Below are 19,467 nucleotides of genomic sequence, written 5' to 3'. Positions count from 1 at the left end.
GCGGCCTGACGTTACGTCGTTCTTGACGTCGTGGCGAGCTTGTTAGCTCCGCAAGGACCCGGACGCGACCAGGGGAGGCAGAAGGTGAGGGGTCTGGGAGTCCTGGGCGGGGCCGGGGCGTGTCCGGAGCCTCGGATCTGTGCGCGCAGGCGGGAGCGGGCTGCGGATGCGCGGTTCTGAATGTGTCTTTGTGACTGTATGGCCGGGTGTGGGTGTCTGCAACTGTGCAGGTGTAACCGCCTGTCTCCAGGGTGTCTGTCTGGTGGTTTTTTTGTAACCATATGTGATAGTGAGTAGTGGGGTGCAGGGTCCTTGTGACCGGGGGTGACACTGCGTGTGTCCCCGTTGTAGATGTGGCCTGTTCGCCCTGTTCCTGGGGTGTGAGTACAGTTGTGACTGTGTGACCACTGCGGGTGTGCGGTTGTGATTCATGTCTCCAAGGTTTATGCGTGGTTTTGGTTGTCTGTGCCTGTGACTATGCGGTGACGCCGCTTGTGGGTTCCTGTGTCCCTTGGTGTGTGTGTGGCAGGGGGATGAGTGGTGCTGTGTATGCAGGAGTGGGGTGCCACTGCTTGTGTGAGTGTGACTGTGTGTATGTCCACAGTGAAAGTTCAGTTGTGACTGGGTGCCGTAAAGTACCAGTGATGGCGTATGTCCCCTGAGTGGGTGTGTGATTGTGACTACATGAGGAATTTGTGGGTGTTGGTGTGTGGGACTTGTGACTATATGGGAGTGACTGTGTATCACAGTGGAGAGTAGATTGTGTGACTAGGTGTGTCTTAGCGGGTATGTGATTGTGACTGTAGAGGTATTGTGACTGGAAAGATATGGAGGTGAAAGTGAGTCTGTGATTGTGTACTGTGTGTCTCAAGAGTGAATGTAGGGCCAGGTTTGGTGGCTCACATCAGCACTTTGGGAGGCCGAGGTGGGAGAATCACTTGAGCCCAGGAGTTCAAGACCAGCCTGGCCTGTACAAAAAAAAAATTAAAGGCCGGGCTTAGTGGCTCACGCTTGTAATCCCAGCACTTTGGGAGGCCGAGGTGGGTGAATCACGTGCGGTCAGGCGATCTAGACCAGCCTGGCCAACATGATAAAACCCCATCTCTACTAAAAGTACAAAAATTAGCTGAGTGTGGTGGCAGACGCCTGTAATCCCAGCTGTTCAGGGGCTGAGGTGGGAGAATCGCTTGAACCCAGGAGGCAGAGGTTGCAGTGAGCCAAGATGGCACCATCGCACTCTAGCCTGGGGGACAAGAGCAAGACTTCATCTCAAAAAAAATTAAAAATTATCTGAGTGTGGTGGCCCGCGCCTGTGGTCCCAGCTACCCAGGAAGCTGAAGTGGGAGGATCTCGAACTTGAGAGGTCAAGGCTGTAGTGAGCTGTGTTTGAGCCACTGCACTCCAGCATGGGTGACAGAGCGAGACCCTGTCTCGAAAATATAAAAGGGTGGATTTGTGGTTATGTTTGTGTGACACTAACTATATGTGCAGCACAAAGTGTGCTAGTGACTCTAGTGCTTGACCCATGCAGAACCTTTGAAGTTAGGACAGATTCTGGTCCTGGACAGTAGTGACCTCAGCCTTTCTGAGTGACACTGGATTTAGGCAACTGCCTGGTCTTCTCTGACCACACTCCCCTGTGTGGTAGGGAAGGGGGATGATGGTTCAAAAATGACCTGGTTGTTCATGATTCCTTTCTCTTAACCCTTCTCCAAGAAAGGTGCCAAGTTCAAGTACATCAGGTTTTATTCTATTTCCCTGAAATCCTTCTTGTTTTTCAGGACATGCTTTTCTTTCCCTCTTCTGAAACTTCAGAACCACCGCACCATCACCCTCACCCCCACCAAAGTAACCTGGTCTCCAGTATTTGCCATAGGAGTAATTTACTGGATGCCTTGGAGATGCACTGAAAGGCCTATGTCCTCTCTGCTCCCTACATACCTAATGTTCTTTTAAATTTTTTTCTTTGCTTTTCATTTTGAATTAATTTAATACTTTAAAATGTTACAAAAATAGAATTCCCATTTACTCTTGTTTTTTTCTTTCTTTTCTTTTTTTTTTTTTTTTTTTTTTTTTTTTTTGAGATGGAGTCCTGCTGTGTCACCCAGGCTGGAGTGTAGTGCTGTGATAGCTCACTGCAACTTCCGCCTCCCGGGCTCAAGCGATTCTTCTGCCTCAGCTTCCTGAGAAGCTGAGATTACAGGCATGTGCCGCCACACCCAGCTGACTTTTTATAATTTTAGTAGAGATGGGGTTTCACCATGTTGGCCAGGCTGGTCCGAACTCCTGGCCTCAAGTGATCCTCCTGCCTCAGCATTCCAAAGTGCTGGGATTAGAGATGTGAACCACCATGTCTGGTCTCCATTTTCCTTTTTGTAACTCCTTTGACACACCCAGCCAATTTTTTGTATTTTTAATACAGACGGGGTTTCACCATGTTGATCATTTATTTTGTAGAGTCTGTAGTGTAGAATGTTCCTCTCTTTGGGATTATCTGATATTTCCTGTTGATTAAATTCAGATTCTGCCTTTGGGGCAAGAATACTCCAAAAGCGATGTACCCTTCTGAGTGCATCATGCCAGGGACCCACGAGGTCAATTTGTTACACTATGAGTGGTATTAATTTTAACCGCTTGGTTAAGATGGTGATTGCCAGATTTCTCTGCTGCAAAGTCACTGTTTTTCCCATTATAATTGATACATGTCTCATGAAGAAATACTTTAAGCCTATGTGAATATCCCGTTTCTTATCCTACTTTCGTTATTAGTCTTATCCATCAATGACGCTTGCCTGAAAAAGTTGTTACCAGCTATTTGTCAAATTGTGGGGTTTTTTGGTTTGTTTCCATCATCCCTTCTATGTTTATCAATTAGATTTTTTTTTTAATTTTTTTTTTTTGTGTGTGTGTATGTGTGTGTGTGAGATGGAGTTTGGCTCTTGTTGCCCAGCCCGGGAATGCAGTGGCACGATCTAGGCTCACTGCAGCCTCTGCCTCCTGGGTTCAAGCGATTCTCCTGCGTCAGCCTCCCAAGTAGCTGGGATTACAGGCATGTGCCACCATGCCCAGCTAATAATTGTATTTTTAGTAGAGATGGATTTTCACTGTGTTGGACAGGCTGGTCCTGAACTCCTGATCTCAGGTGATCTGCCCACCTTGGCCTCCCAAAATGCTGGTATTACAGGCGTGAGGCACCTTACCCGGCCTTATTCATTAGAATCTTACTGTTAGAAAGATATTTTTCTTCTTCCCCATTTATTTATTTACTAAATTATTTCTGTAAGTATAGACTGGAATTTCTTCTGTAGGTTATAATTTTTTATTCTATAGGTTATATATTCATTGCTATCATTTTTTCGCTGAAATTATCACACATTTGGCCACTGGGAGCCCCTTCTAATTGATTCCTGTGTCCTTTCAATGTGGCCTCTTTATTTATTATTTTTATTATTTATTTTCTGGCACTGCAAGGTGTTCCACATTGATATGGTACTTTCCCTGCCCCAGTCCTGGAATCTACAAATTTCCCAGGGACTATTGGTTCCTTTTATTAGAAAATGATTTTTTTTAGCCAGGTGTGTTGGCAAGTACCTGTAGTCCCAGCTACTCAGGAGGTTGAGGCAGGAGGATTGGTTGAGCCGGGGAGGCAGAGGTTGCAGCAAGCCAAGATTATACCACTGCATTCCAGCCTGGGTGATGAAACAAGACCCTGTCTCAAAAAAAAAAAAAAAAAAAAAAAAAAAGATTTTTTGAAACCAAGGTTAGATATCTTGTTGCTTCTGAGATTTCATTGCTTCCAGGTCCTCTCAGCTATGAAATATGTTTATATGTATGTATATAGAAATAATTCATGAGTTCATATAGTATCTCCAATTTCAGTGCAACACTACAGGGTTCATTCTCGACTTCTCTCCATTTCCTTTTTTTTTTTTTTTTGAGACGGAGTCTTGCTCTGTAGCCCGGGCTGGAGTGCAGTGGCCGGATCTCAGCTCACTGCAAGCTCCACCTCCCGGGTTTGCGCCATTCTCCTGCCTCAGCCTCCTGAGTAGCTGGGACTACAGGCGCCCGCCACCACACTCAGCTAATGTTTTTTTGTATTTGTAGTAGAGACGGGTTTTTGCCATGGTGGTCAGGCTGGTCTCAAACTCCTGACCTCAGGTGATCCTCCCGCCTCTACCTCCCAAAGTGCTGTAATTACAGGCATGAGCCACCACGCCCGGCCTCCATTTCCTTTTTTTAAAATATAATTTTAAATTTTTTTGTGGAGACAAGGGTCCCACTATTTGCCCAGGCTGGTCTCGAGCTCCTGACCTCAAGTGATGCTCCTTCCTCGGCATCCCAAAGTTCTGGGATTATAGATGTGAACCATCATGTCTTGCCTCCATTTTCCTTTTTGTAACTCCTTTCTTCGACCTTGAAAATTGTGGCTCACATGAACCGTAATATGTTTTATTTATTTGCTCAGTCCTGTATAAAAAGTAATTTAAGAATTGCTGACCTCCACATACCATGCAGTTCTTTTTGTCTTTAGTCTTACAGTATATAGTGAAAATACAGTTTTCTGAAACTACTTTCTTCCCTAAACCCTTTGTATTCATAATATTTATGTGTAATATAGATTGTTCATGTGTTACTGTTTGTATTTTATTTTGGGTTCCCCACACATCCTGGTTGAGTTAAATGATTTTTCAGAGTATGTGAAACAATCACATTGTTCTAAAAGTCAGAATCAGACAAAAGGATTTACTGAGTCACTCCTCCATTATTTCTTCTCTCCCATGCCATTGCCCATTGTTTTTTGTTTGTTTGTTTGTTTTTTGGTTTTTGCTTTTTTGTTTTTTTTTTTTTTGAGACAGGGTCCTGCTCTGTGACCCAGGCTGGAGTGCAATGGCCCAATCTCGGCTCACAGCAACCTCCACCTCTCGGGTTCAAGCAATTTTCCCACCTCAGCCTCCCGAGTGCCTGGGATTACAGGCATCCACCATCATGCCCGGCTAATTTTTGTGTTTTTGTGGAAATGGGGTTTCACCCCGTTGCCGCCTGCCTCGGCCTCCCAAAGTGCTGGGATTATAGGCATGAGCCACTGTACCCAGCCCCCATTCTTTCTGCCCAGTTCCCACTTACCTATTTCAGTAACCAATATTGTTACTTTTTTGGTTTTATGGTTAAATAAACGTAGGAAAGAATTTACCATTTTAGGGTGCAGTGGCTCACTCCTGTAATCTTGGCACTATGAGAGGTCGAGGTGGGAGAATTGTTTGAGCCCAGGAGTTTGAGGCCAGCCTGGGCAACATGATGAAACCTCATCTCTACAAAAAATTAAAAACTAGCCAGACGTGGTGATGCACACCTGTAGTCCCAGCTATTTGGAAGGCTGAGGTAGGAGGATCTCTTGAGTCTGGGAGGTCAAGGTTGCAATGAGCTGTGATCATGCCACTGCACTCTAGCCTGAGTGACAGAATGAGACCCTATCTCAAAAAAATAAAAATAAAAACGCTGGGAAAAAGGCTTTTGGTTCGAGTTTTTACTCAGAGTGGTTGCTTTTTCAGGAAGAGATTACTAAGGTTAAGATGGAGATTCCTGTACCTGTCTAGCTCCCATAACTTGGCCAACTTCTCCCAGCCCCCCAGCCCAGGCCCTTGTGATGTGGGATCCTGGGCCCTAAAGAATGTCTGTGAATTGCAGAGAAAGGGAACATTTAGGTATACAGCTTCAAATTTTACTAGCTGGTGTAGAGATGGCTCAACTTTCCAGAAGGATTTGTACAAAGTTTTGATGTTGGAGCTCTAAAACAGCATGGTTTTGCTGGGTCAGAATCAACTTGTAGGCTGGGCACAGGGACTTACACCTGCAATCCCAGCACTTTAGGAGGCTGAGGTGGGAGGATCACTTAAGGCCAGGAGTTCAAGACCAGACTAGGCAACATATTGAGATCCTGTCTTTACAAAATATTTAAAAATTAGCCAGGTGTAGTGGCGTGCCTGTGATCTCAGCTATTTGGGAGGCTGAAGCAGGAGAATCACCTTAGCCCAGGAGGCTGAAGCTGTGATTGTGCCACTGCCCTTCAGCCTGGGTGAGAGTGAGATCCTGTCCCCCCGCAAAAAAAAAAAAAATTGTCCTGTAACTCACAATTCACATTTTGTTTCACACTGTGGGTTTGTGAAAAATCCCTTTGAGACATATGGAGCTGGAATTGGACAGCTCTGCTGTTATTTCTGAAGCTTCCTCTTTTTAAAAATTGCTCTTTCTCATATTGACCAAGCGTCTGAGTCTGAATTTTTATCTAGTCAAAGTATAGCCTAATTTGTGTACTGGTTAGGACAGGCTAAGTTATGCTGTGGTGGCAAACAACCCGTGAATCTCAGTGGCTTACAGAATAACATTTTATTTCTGCTCATGTGCATGTCCAGTGAGGATCAGCAGAGACAGGGTTCCACACCAAAGAAAGTCCGCCACCCTTGGCTGCATCATCTGAAACACAGATGATCACCACATGCACGAAGAGAAAAACTGTGCAGAATTGCAGAGTTTTTGCAATTCTTTCCGGTGCCTTCAACTGAAGTGACAGTCATCACCTCAGCTGAGATTTAACTGGCTAAAGCAGTGCATGGCCCTACCTAAGTGCAAGGGGCTGGAAAATGTCATTTTCTATGTGCCCAAAACTGGATAATGGTGAAACATTAGTAATGCCTACCACACTGGCTAAGACCCATTTCTTTTTCTTTTTTTTTTTTTTTTTTTCTTTGTTTGTTTGTTGTTGTTGTCATTTGTTTTGTTTTGTTTTTTTGAGACAGAGTCTTGTGCCTGGCTGAAGTATAGTACCATGATCTCGGCTCACTGCAACCCCCGCCTCCTGGGTTCAAGTGATTCTCCTGCCTCAGCCTCCCGGGTGGCTGGGACTACAGGCATGCACCACTGCACGTGGCTAATTTTTCTATTTTTAGTAGAAACCGGGTTTCACCATGTTGGCCAGGATGGTCTCGATTTCTTGACCTCGTGATCCGCCCACTTAGGCCTCCTATAGTGCTGGGATTACAGGCATGAGCCACTGCGCCCAGCCAACCCATTTCTTTTTCTATACGTAGGAAGTTGCTTCTGTAAATTAGATGTGATTTCTTTTTGGAGCAAGGAGGACGTCCCTAGACTGTGGAGAGAGGGTTGACAAGGAGCCTGTGCACAAGTGAGCGAGGGGAATGAGGAAGCTGGAAGCCTTTCAGATGAAAGGTCACCTCCTCTGCGTGAGCCAGGACACGCCCCTCAAAAGCTTTAGCACGGAGAAAATCAAGCTCCCCTTCAGTATGCAGGTTCCCAAAGGTACCTCACTGCTACTCATGAATCACTCCATTCATAGCTCCTTTTATAACCCACCCCCCTGTTGAGGATTAATTGTATTACTTATCATTATAGAATATATGCTTGCCAGGTACAGTGGCTCACACTTGTAATCCTAACACTTTGGGAGGCAGAGGCGGGTGGATCACTTGAGTCTAGGAGTTCGAGACCAACCTGGCCAACATGGTGAAAACCCATCTCCACTAAAACTACAAAAATTAGTCAGGTGTGGTGGTGCACACCTGTAATCCCAGCTACTTCGGAGACTGAGGCAGGAGAATTGCTTGAACCTGGAAGGTAGAGGTTGCAGTGAACTGAGATCATGCCTCTGCACTCCACCAAAGTGAGACCTGGTCTCAAACACACACACACACGCACACACACGTGCACGCATGCCCTTTAGGGAAAAACTTGAAAATACAGGAAAAAACAAAGATCCCCCATTTACTATATAACCTAGAGACAAATTTAAAATTTAATTGAAAATCCTTTTAGTCTGTGTTCTATGCTACATATACACAAGCTATACATGCGTACATATGTATATTTTTCCTTTAAGAATAGGATTACACTACACTTGCTGTTTTATAACCTACATTTTTCACCTAATGTTATTTATTTTACATCATTACATCAACAAATAAAGATATGTATCATTTTGTTTATGGTGACAGTGTTTCCACTATATAGATACACTATAGTTTACTTATTTATTTAATCTTCTTTCCTAGATATTGAAGTTTTCTTTAAATTCACTGTTTCATTGCCAACTGTGTCTCCATCATATACTCCACACACATGTTAATATTTAGGATAGGATTTCAGACTTGGAATTGCTTGATCAAGGGCATGTGTGGTTTAATTTCTACTAACGTTGCCTTGTTGGAAGTTGACACCAGCAATAGCTTACCGCCTGTGTCCATTTCCTCACATCATACTAGTGTGGAATATCATCCATCTTTTAAATCTTTGCCAAATTGATAACTATAAAATAGTATTTCCTTATTGCTTTTAACATTCATTCCCTTCATTACTAAGGAGGTTTAAGAATGTTTGGTAGGGCCGGGCGCGGTGGCTCAAGCCTGTAATCCCAGCACTTTGGGAGGCCGAGGTGGGTGGATCACGAGGTCAGGAGATCGAGACCATCCTGGCTAACATGGTGAAACCCCGTCTCTACTAAAAATACAAAAAACTAGCCGGGCGTCGTGGCGGGCGCCTGTAGTCCCAGCTACTCGGAGGCTGAGGCAGGAGAATGGCGTGAACCTGGGAGGCGGAGCTTGCAGTGAGCCGAGATCGCGCCACTGCACTCCAGCCTAGGTGACACAGCGCGAGACTCCGTCTCAAAAAAAAAAAGAATGAGGCCGGGCGCGGTGGCTCAAGCCTGTAATCCCAGCACTTTGGGAGGCCGAGACGGGCGGATCACGAGGTCAGGAGATCGAGACCATCCTGGTTAACAGGGTGAAACCCCGTCTCTACTAAAAAATACAAAAAACTAGCCGGCCGAGGTGGCGGACGCCTGTAGTCCCAGCTACTCGGGAGGCGGAGGCAGGAGAATGGCGTGAACCCGGGAGGCGGAGCTTGCAGTGAGCTGAGATCCGGCCACTGCACTCCAGCCTGGGTGACAGCGTGAGACTCCGTCTCAAAAAAAAAAAAAAAAAAAAAAAAAAAAAAAAGAATGTTTGGTAGGTTGGTGGGTCACTTTATTTTTTAGTGAATTTCCCATGTATATACCCTTTGCACATTTATCAAAAATTATTGCTATTTTTCTGAAAATTTATTTTATTTTATTTATTTACTTTTTTTTTTTTTTTTTGAGACGGAGTCTTGCTCTTTCGCCCAGGCTGGCATCAGTGGCACGATCTTGGCTCACTGCAACCTCTGCCTCCTGGCTTCAAACAATGCTCATGCCTCAGCCTCCCAAGTAACTAGGATTACAGGTGCTTACCACCATACCCAGCTAACTTTTGTATTTTTAGTAGAAACAGGGCTTCTATTGGCCAGGCTGGTCTCGAACTCCTGGCCTCAAGTGATCTCCCTGCTTTGACCTTCCAAAGTGCCAGGAATACAGGCATGAGCCACTGTGCCCTGCCCCTTTTAAATATAAACCAGATTATGCCATTCCTTGGCTTTAAAAGTTTAGTACCTTCCTGTTTTCCTCAAGAATAAAATCCAAAGTTCTTACAGTGGCTTCCAAGCTCCGTGTGATCTGACTTCTAGCTTTCTCTCTGACCCTCTTCCTCTCACACATTCCATCCCAGCTGCCCTTGTCTCCTTCCTCTTGTTGATCAAGGAAAGCCTGCTTCTGTCTTCAGACCCTTGCAATTGCTGCTCCTGGTGCGAGGAATGCACTTCCCCAGATACCTGCATTGCTCACTCATCCATTCAGGCTGTGCTTACCAGTCACCTTCTCAGACCACCCTCTCTTCCTCCAAAACTCCCTCTCCCCTTAATCTTCTTTGTTTTTATCTGTAGGACATTTACCACCTGATATATAATATATATATAGACATTTGTTGTTGTTGTTGTTTTGTTGTTGTTTGTGACAGTCTCACTCTGTTGCCCAGGTTGGAGTGCAGTGGCACAATATCAGCTCACTACAACCTCTTCCTTCTGGGTTCAAGTGATTCTCTCACCTCAGCCTCCCGAGTAGCTGGGATTACAGGCGTGCGCCACCACACCCAGCTAATTTTTTGTATTTTTAGTAGAGATGAGATTTCACCACGTTGGCCAGGCTGGCCTAGAACTTCTGACCTCAAGTGATCCGTGTGCCTCGCCCTCCCAAAGTGCCGGGATTACAGGCATGAGCCACTGTGCCCAGCCCCGCCTGATGTATAAACAGGAATGTCAATATCATGTCTATGCCATACCACCCCGAACACTCACATCTCATCTTTTTTCTTTCTTTTTTTTTCCTTCAAATTTTTTGTGGAGATGGGGGGCCTCACTTTGCTGCCCAGGCTGATCTTGAGCTCCTGGCCTCAAGTTATCCTCCTGCCTTGGCCCCTCAAAGTGCTGAGATCACAGGAGTGAGCTACTGTGCCCAGCCCTCAGTCCCATCTATCTCCGTATATCAGTGTTTGTTGGTTGTCTCTTCCCATAGGATGTAAGATCCAGCCAAACACAGTGGCTCGCACCTGTAATCCCAGCACTTTGGGAGGCTGAAGTGGGCAGATCACTTGAGGTCAGGAGTTGAAGACCAGCCTGGCCAACAAGGCAAGACCCCGTCTCTACAAAAGTTATAAAAATTAGCAGAGCATGATGGTGCACGCTTGTAATTCCAGCTACTTGGGAGGCTGAGGCAAAAGAATTGCTTGAACCTGGGAGGTGGGGGTTGCAGTGAGCCGAGAGCTCATCACTGCACTGCAGCCTGGGTGACAGAGCGAGATTCTGTCTCAAAAAAAAAAAAAAAAAAAAAAAACACAGAATATGAGATCAACTGGGACTTGAATTACTTTATTTCCTCGTGCCTAGAACAGTGCCAGTTGAGATAGGAGCCCAGTAAATATGAAAGAATTCTGACTTCCTTTTCTCTGCCTCCATATCTATCAGATGCCAGAAACTGTTGATTTCATCTAATCTACATTTTGAATTTATCTCCCTCCTCCTTTCTACTGTCAGTGTCCTGGATCAGGCCCTCTTTGTTTGCCTGAAAAAGTACAAGCACCTCTCAATCTTTCTGACTCCAAGGTTACACCTCTCCAAAATAACCTGGCCATATTGGTCCTGTCACGTCCATCTTTAAATTCTTTTTTTTTTTTTTTTTTTTTTTTTGAGACGTAGTCTCAGGCTGTCGCCCAGGTTGGAGTGCAGTGGCGCGATCTCGGCTCACTGCAAGCTCCGCCTCCTGGGTTCACGCCATTCTCCTGCCTCAGCCTCCTGAGTAGCTGGGACTACAGGTGCCCGCCACCGCGCCCGGCTAATTTTTTGTATTTTTAGTAGAGACGGGGTTTCACTGTGGTCTCGATCTCCTGACCTTGTGATCCGCCCGCCTCGGCCTCCCAAAGTGCTGGGATTACAGGCGTGAGCCACCGCGCCCAGCCCCATCTTTAAATTCTTAGGTTGCCTTCCATTTCATTAATAAGTGAAAACCTACTTTTTATTTATTTCTTTTTTTTTTTTTTGGAGACAGAGTCTCACTCTGTTCCCCAGGTTGGAGTGCAATGGCATGATCTCGGCTCACTGCAACCTCTGCCTCCCGAATTCAAGCGATTCTCCCTGCCTCAGCCTTCCGAGTAGCTAATTTTTGTATTTTTGGTAGAGACGGGGTTTCGCCATGTTGGCCAGGCTGGTCTCAAACTCCTGATTTCAGGTGATCCACCAGCCTCGGCCTCCCAAAGTGCTGGGATTACAGGCGTGGGCCACCGTGCCCGGCTGAAAACCTACCTTTTTTTTTTTTTTTTTTTTTTTTTTTTTTTGAGAGGAGTCTTGCTCTGTCGCCCAGGTTGGAGTGCAGTGGCTGGATCTCAGCTCACTGCAAGCTCCGCCTCCCGGGTTTATGCCATTCTCCTGCCTCAGCCTCCCAAGTAGCTGGGACTACCGGCGCCCGCCACCACACCCGACTAGTTTTTTTTTGTATTTTTTAGTAGAGACGGGGTTTCACTGTGTTAGCCAGGATGGTCTCCATCTCCTGACCTCGTGATCCGCCCGTCTCGGCCTCCCAAAGTGCTGGGATTACAGGCTTGAGCCACCGCGCCCAGCCAAAACCTACCTTTTTTGAAAGATAGAGATGAGGGCTCACTATGTTACCCAGGGTGGTTTCAGATTCCTGGGCTTTTAAGCGATCCACACACCTCAGCTTCCCAAAGAACCTAACTTTTATGTATTCAGCCTATATTTATTGGTCACCTGTGTTCTCAAGACACTGTGGCAAGTACTGGTTAGAGTGATGATGAGACCCACTGGTCCTTGCCCTCACAGTTTTTTCATTCATACACCTTCATTTTCTTTTCTTTTTTTTTTTTTTTTTTTTGAGACGGAGTGTCGCTCTGTCGCCCAGGCTGGAGTGCAGTGGCCCGATCTCAGCTCACTGCAAGCTCCGCCTCCTGGGTTTACGCCATCCTCCTGCCTCAGCCTCCCGAGTAGCTGGGACTACAGGCGCCCGCCACCTCGCCCGGCTAGTTTTTTGTATTTTTTTTAGTAGAGACGGGGTTTCACCATGTTAGCCAGGATGGTCTCGATCTCCCGACCTCGTGATCCACCCGTCTCGGCCTCCCAAAGTGCTGGGATTACAGGTTTGAGCCACCGCGCCCGGCTCTTTTTTTTTTTTTTTGAAACAGAATCTCGCTCTGTGGCCCAGGCTGGAGTGGAGTGGCGTGATCTTGGCTCACTACAACCTCCGCCTCCCAGGTTCGTTCAAGCAATTCTCCTGCCTCAGCCTCCCAAGTAGCTGGATACAGGCATGCACCACCATGCCTGGCTAATTTTTATATTTTTAGTAGAGAGGGGGTTTCATCATGTTGGCCAGCCTGGTCTCGAACTCCTGACCTCAGGTGATTGGCCCACCTCGGCCTCCCAGAGTGCTGGGATGACAGGCGTGAGCGACTGCGCCCAGCCCGTACACCTTCATTTTCTAACCCCTGATGTTATCTCCAGCATTATCTGCCTCTAGATTCTAGAGCTAATTAAATTTAAATTTAGATTAATTAAAATCAAATAAAAACTTTAGTTTCTCAGCCATACTAGCCACATTTCATATGCTCAGTAGCCACCTATGACTACAATATTTACAGCGCGGTTTTGAAGATTTCCATCCTCACAGAACATCCTGTTGGACAGCACTTATCTAGACATTTCCGCAAACTACACAACTCATTCCAAATCATTCTCAGTCTCCCAAACACACCATTCGCTTTCAGTCCAGTGTTTTTGCCATTGCATTTCACTGTGCTCACAATATTCTCTGTCCCTTTTCTGCCTATTAAACCTCCCTGAGATTTCAGAACCCAATTCCTATTCTACATTTTACGGAAAAGTTTTCTTGACACCATCCCCATCGATTAAGTTAGTCTTCCTTAGCTGGGCTCGGTAGCTCACATCTGTAATCCCAGCACTTTTGGAGGCCGAGGTAGGCAGATCACTTGAGCTCAGGAGTTCAAGACCAGCCTGGCCAACATGGCAAAACCATATCTGTACCAAAAATGCAAAAATTAGCCAGGTGTGGTGGTGCATGCCTGTGATCCTAGCTAGTTGGGAGGCTGAGGTGGAAGGATCACTTGAGTCTGGGAGGCAGAGCTTGCAGTGATCCGAGATCGTGCCGCTGCACTCCAGCCTGGGTGACAGAGTGAAACCCCATTTCAAAAAAAAAAAAAAAGTATTTCTTTTGACCCACCCCCTATGGGAAGCTTCTTGCACCTCTAATTAGATCAGATTTAATACCCTTGTTAGGCCAGGCACAGTGGCTCATACCCCGCTAATCCCAACACTTTGGGAGGCCAGGGTGGGCGGATCACTTGAGGCAAGGAGTTCAAGACCAGCCTGGCCAACATGGTGAAACCGTGTCTCTACTAAAAATACAAAAATTCAGCTGGGCATGGTGGCGTGTACCTGCACTCCCAGCTACTCAGGAGGTTGAGGCAGGAGAATCACTTGAACCTGGGAGGCAGAGGTTGCAGTGAGCTGAGATTGCACCTCTGCACTCCAGCCTGGGCAACAGAGTGAGACCCTGTCTCAAAAGGGAAAAAAAAAAACCCTCCTTAAAACTCTGACTTCTCATTCCTTTGAGACGTAGACCATTCACAGGACTTCAGACTCAGCAACTGCCAGCCTCACAGTCAATGGGGACGTGATGTTCTGCAGAAAAGCAGTAGATGGTCGGAAGGTAGTGAGTTATCTCCATTGATTGTTCACAGTCAGTTATGAATTGAACTCCTTGTTCTCTTCCCCCTCTTCTCACTACTCTACTTGTCTTTTGTTTTGTTTTATTTTGTTTTTTGTGAGACAGAGTTTTACTTTTGTAGCCCAGGCTGGACTGTAATGGTGCGATCTCAGCTCACCACAACCTGTGCCTCTCGGGTTCAAGCAATTCTCCTGCCTCAGCCTCCTGAGTAGCTGAGATTACAGGCATGCACCACCACGCCCTGCCAATTTTTTGTACTTTTAGTTGAGATGGGGTTTCTCCATGTTGGTTAGGCAAGTCTCGAACTCCCGACCTCGGGTGATCCACCCACCTTGGCCTCCCAAAGTGCTGGAATTACAGGTGTGAGCCACTGCGCCCGGCTGTCTAGTCTTAAAAAAAAAAAAAAAAAAAAATGCAGTAGGGAGGGCTCAGATGAGAAATAAAGAGTGCTGGGCCAAGAGGCTTCTAGAAATTGAGTTCCCATGGAGGGCAGTACTCTGGATGTGTGGATATGCAAACAAGAGGCCTGTATTAGTGGGGCTTTCTTGCTTCTGTCTGGTCAGTCGAACTGGGGCTGGAGGCATTGACAAAGCCTATAGTATGCATGGTGTAGTCCCATTTTGGACTTGGAAGGAGGAAGTGGAGCCAGTGAGATGCCCAGGAGGTTTTGCCTGTTGAGCCTGGAGAAGCTAGAAGACTGTTTAGGGATGTCTTTTACTCAAGATTTGGCCTGCATAGATGGTCTGTGTTCCTAGCCTGATGGTACTGTCCTCATCCTTATGCATCAAGTGAGTGTGAGTTGTAATATCCTTGCTGTAATTTGGAGCAGGTGGGAGCCTTCTAGGCCCCATCTAGGGCCAAGTTTAGCATCAACAAGATGGAGAACTGTGTCTGCCGTAATCCCTCCCTTGGTAGTGCCTGGGTTCTGTGTCAGTGCTACAGTACATCTACTTTGAAACCATCTTTCTGCTTTTAGGTTCCTTACTGTTTAGGAAGAGACTGGGTTTTGTTAACTCTGCAGTTTTGTTTTGTTTTGTATTTTGTTTGTTTGTTTTGAGACCAAGTCTCGCTCTGTCGCCCAGGCTGGAGTGCAGTGGCACAGTCTCCGCTCACTGCAACCTCCACCTTTCAGGTTTGAGCAATTCTCGTGCCTCAGCCTCCCAAGGTGCTAGGATTACAGGCGTGAGCCACCACGCCTGGCCAACTCCGTAGTTCTTTTTTTTTTTCTTTTTTTTTTTTTTTTTTTGAGACGGAGTGTCGCTCTGTCGCCCAGGCTGGAGTGCAGTGGCCCGATCTCAGCTCACTGCAAGCTCCGCCTCCCGGGTTTACGCCATTCTCCAGCCTCAGCCTCCCGAGTAGCTGGGACTACAGGCGCCCGCCACCTCGCCCAGCTAGTTTTTTGTATTTTTTTTTTAGTAGAGACGGGGTTTCACCATGTTAGCCAGGATGGTCTCGATCTCCTGACCTCGTGATCCACCCGTCTCGGCCTCCCAAAGTGCTGGGATTACAGGTTTGAGCCACCGCGCCCGGCCTTTTTTTTTTTTTTTTTTTTTTGAGACGGAGTCTCGCTCTGTCGCCCAGGCTGGAGTGCAGTGGCGCGATCTCGGCTCACTGCAAGCTCTACCTCCCGGGTTCACGCCATTCTCCCGCCTCAGCCTCCCGAGTAGCTGGGACTACAGGCGCCCGCCACGACGCCCGGCTAGTTTTTTGTATTTTTAGTAGAGACGGGGTTTCACCATGTTAGCCAGGATGGTCTCGATCTCCTGACCTCGTGATCCACCCACCTCGGCCTCCCAAAGTGCTGGGATTACAGGCTTGAGCCACCGCGCCCGGCCAACTCCGTAGTTCTTAATGTTAGTTCTTGTGTGGTAGGACATGGAGAGGTGGGAGAAGCAGATCCGAGACATTGGAAGTACAGTTCTTTTAAGCTCATCTATTTGGGAGTGCTGAGGCAAGCTCGGTTTATCAGAGGTTATCCCATCTCCCCCAATTTTGCTTTTTCAGGACTCTGCACTTGTCCAAGAGAAGAATCCAGAGAAATCAGAGCAGGTCAAATAGTTCTAAAAGCCATGGCCCAGGTATGTTGAAATTCCTTCTATCCTTAGAATAATCTGTCTTCACCCCAGATTATATGGACACTGTGTTTTTTATCCTGGAGCTTCCCTGTATCCTTTTCACAGTTCGTCCATTCCGGGAGATGAGTGATGGTGCCCAAGTCCCTCGGTGGCCCTCTCCTCTCCAGCATTGTCCACGTGTCTGTAGTCCTCTTAGCAGAGCATAGGCTGGGCGTGGTGGCACATGCCTGTAATCTCAGCACTTTGGGAGGCTGAGGCGGGCGGATCGCTTGAGGCCAGGAGTTCGAGCCCAGCCTGGACAACATGGTGAAACCCCGTCTCTACTAAAAATATAAAAATTAGCCAGGCGTGGTACTGCATACCTGTAGTCCCAGCTACTCAGGAGGCTGAGGCAGGAGAATCATTTGAACCTGGGAGATGGAGGTTGTAGGGAGCCAAGATTGCCCCTTTGCACTCCACCCTGGGAGACAGAACGAGACTCTGTCTAAATAAAGAAATAAATAATAAATAAATAAATACATGCTCTTAGCAGAGCACCAGTACGGTAGAAATACCTTCTCTTGAGAGAAATATGAGCGTCTCCCTTATCATAACTGTGGTTGAAGGGGGCCAAAGATGAAATAAAATAGTTTCATCTTTTCCATTGTCTTGGGTGGTTTCTTTCTTCTGTGTTTTTGCTTTGTTTCATTTTTTGAGACAGGGTCTCACTCTGTCACCCAGACTGGAGCACAGTGGTGCAATCAAGGCTCACTGCAGCCTCAGCCTCCTGGGCTCAAGCCATCCTCCCACCTCAGCCTCCCAAGTAGCTAGGACCACAGCCACATGCCACCACTCCCAGCTAACTTTTTAAGTTTTTGTAGAGACCAGGTCTCACTGTGTTGCCCAGACTGGTCTCAAACTCTGGGGCTCACGCAGTCCTTCCACCTCAGCCTCCTAGTACTGGGATTACAGGCATGAGCCATGGCACCTGGATTCTTTATTCTATTTTTAAATGTTACCCCCTCTTGAAAAAATCACAAGACATTTAATACTGTCAAAAAAAAATATATATATATATATATAGCTGGGCACAGTGGTGGTGGATGCCTATAACCCCAGCTACTTGAGAGGCTGAAGTAGGAGAATCACTTGAACCCAGGAGGCCAAGGTTGTCATAAGCAGAGATCATGCCACTGCACTCCAGCTTGGGCGACACAGTGAGACTCTGTCTCACAAAATATATATATAGGCCGAGTGTGGTTGCTCACACCTGTAATCACAGCACTTTGGGAGGCCAAGGCGGGTGGGTCACAAGGTCAAGAGATCAAGACCATCCTGGTCAACATGGTGAAACTCCATCTCAACTAAAAATACAGAAATTAGCTGGGTGCAGTGGCAGGTATCTGTAGTCCCAGCTACTCGGGAGGCTGAGGCAAGAGAATTGCTTGAAGCTGTGAGGCGGAGGTTGCAGTGAGCTGAGATTGCACTACTGCACTCCAGCCTGGGCAACAGAGCGAGACTCCGTCTCAAAAAAAAAAAAAAAAATTCCAACTTTCTTTTAGTTGACCAATCATTAAAGATATTTACAAAAATGTAAAACAATACCACTAAATTTTTTGATTTTGACAATAGAGTTATGTTTCATAAAATATATGTTATTGATATTAATAGGTAACAGGTTTATTTGTTGTTAAAATATTTTTAAAATTTCTCAGCTGGATGCAGTGTCTGATACCTGTAATCCAGCACTTTGGGAGGCTGAGGCAGACGGATCACCTGAGGTCAGGAGTTCGAGACCAGCCTGACAAACACGATGAAACTGTCTGTACTAAAAATACAAAAATTAGCCGGCCATGGTGGCACATGTCTGTAATTCCAGCTGCTCAGGAGACTGAGGCAGGAGAATCACTTGAACCTGGGAGGCAGAGGTTGCAGTGAGCCAAGATTGTATCACTGCACTCCAGACTGACTGATAGAATGAGACTGTCTCAAAAAAAAAAAAAAAAAAAAAATTAAATTTCTTTCTTTTAATTTCTAAGGTGGGAAAATGTTGATAGATATAACCAGCATTAAGAAAAGTTCTGGCCGGGCACAGTGGCTCACCCTGTAATTCCAACACTTTGGGAGGCCAAGGTAGGAGGATCACTTGAGACCAGGAGTTCAAGACCAGCTGGGGCAATGTAGTGAGACCCCATCTCTACAAACAAAAATTTAAATTTAAATTTAAAAACACAAAGTTAGGCATGGTGGCTCACGCCTGTAATCCCAGCACTTTGGGAGGCCAAGGCAGGTGAATTACCTGAGCTCAGGAGTACAAGACCAGCCTGCACAACATGGCAAAAGCCTGTCTCTACATAAAATATATATATACGAAATTTAGCTGCGTGCAATGGTGTGCCACCTGTAGTCCCAGCTACTCAGGAGGCTCAGGCAGGAGAATTGCTTGAGCCTGGGAGGCAGAGGTTGCAGTGAGCCGAGATCACGCCACTGCGCTGCAGCCTGGGCAACAGAGTTAGACACTGTCTCAAAAAAAAGAGAGAAAGAAGGAAAGAAATTCATTTAAGGCCAGGCGCGGTGGCTCAAGCCTGTAATCCCAGCACTTTGGGAGGCCGAGACGGGCGGATCATGAGGTCAGGAGATCGAGACCATCCTGGCTAATACGGTGAAACCCCGTCTCTACTAAAAAATACAAAAAACTAGCCGGGCGAAGTGGCGGGTGCCTGTAGTCCCAGCTACTCGGGAGGCTGAGGCAGGAGAATGGCGTGAACCCGAGAGGAGGAGCTTGCAGTGAGCTGAGATCCGGCCACTGCACTCCAGCCTGGGTGACAGAGCAAGACTCCGTCTCAAAAAAAAAAAAAAAAAAAAGAAATTCATTTAAAAGGGTGTTATGTTTTACCCAACATCAGGGTGTTTGCAGTAGAAGCCCACAGCCTTCTCTCTCCACGTAGATATGGTAGCAGTTGTAGGGATTGGTCTTGGTCTCTGTATGTGGTAACATCTGTTTTGTGAGACCTTTAAGAAGGGGCCGTGATTGGGAACTTTAGTGACGGAACACTCTTCAGTCTTGCAAGGATATGTATGAGAAATGAATAACCGTAAAATGGTCCATTTTAAGGTTGAACATATGTGTTGGTTGTAGGTCACATTTATGTAACCTACAACATATATGGAGGTACACCCTCTATCAGCTTTCTGATTTCAGGAACAAGCAGAAGTGGACAGTGAAGGAATGTGAATATTAGCAAG

At 46.4% G+C, this 19,467-nt stretch overlaps 2 protein-coding genes across 11 annotated transcripts in view; both read left to right on the top strand.

Annotated features, from left to right (window-relative positions):
* The window catches only part of LOC126942129 (60S ribosomal protein L37-like), a 303,593-nt gene that overhangs the window by 165,306 nt on the left and 118,820 nt on the right, over positions 1-19,467 (top strand). The gene's annotated exons all lie outside the window — the stretch shown is intronic.
* The window catches only part of ZNF565 (zinc finger protein 565), a 38,786-nt gene that overhangs the window by 379 nt on the left and 18,940 nt on the right, over positions 1-19,467 (top strand). The window contains exons 1-2 of one of the 3 annotated variants that reach the window (XM_050769069.1): positions 3-84; positions 16,172-16,245. In XM_050769069.1, the coding sequence (XP_050625026.1) occupies positions 16,237-16,245 (9 nt within the window). In that variant the 5' untranslated portion in view covers positions 3-84; positions 16,172-16,236. Of the gene's footprint in view, positions 1-2; positions 85-16,171; positions 16,246-19,467 lie in introns of those variants that run through there. The other 2 variants (XM_050769070.1, XM_050769071.1) reach the window with 2 other exon arrangements.

Source organism: Macaca thibetana, chromosome 19 (genome assembly GCF_024542745.1).
Source record: "Macaca thibetana thibetana isolate TM-01 chromosome 19, ASM2454274v1, whole genome shotgun sequence".
In the NCBI taxonomy this organism is placed as follows: domain Eukaryota; kingdom Metazoa; phylum Chordata; class Mammalia; order Primates; family Cercopithecidae; genus Macaca; species Macaca thibetana.
Note: the sequence above shows the minus strand (reverse complement) of the source record. Positions and strands in the feature narration are given on the sequence as shown.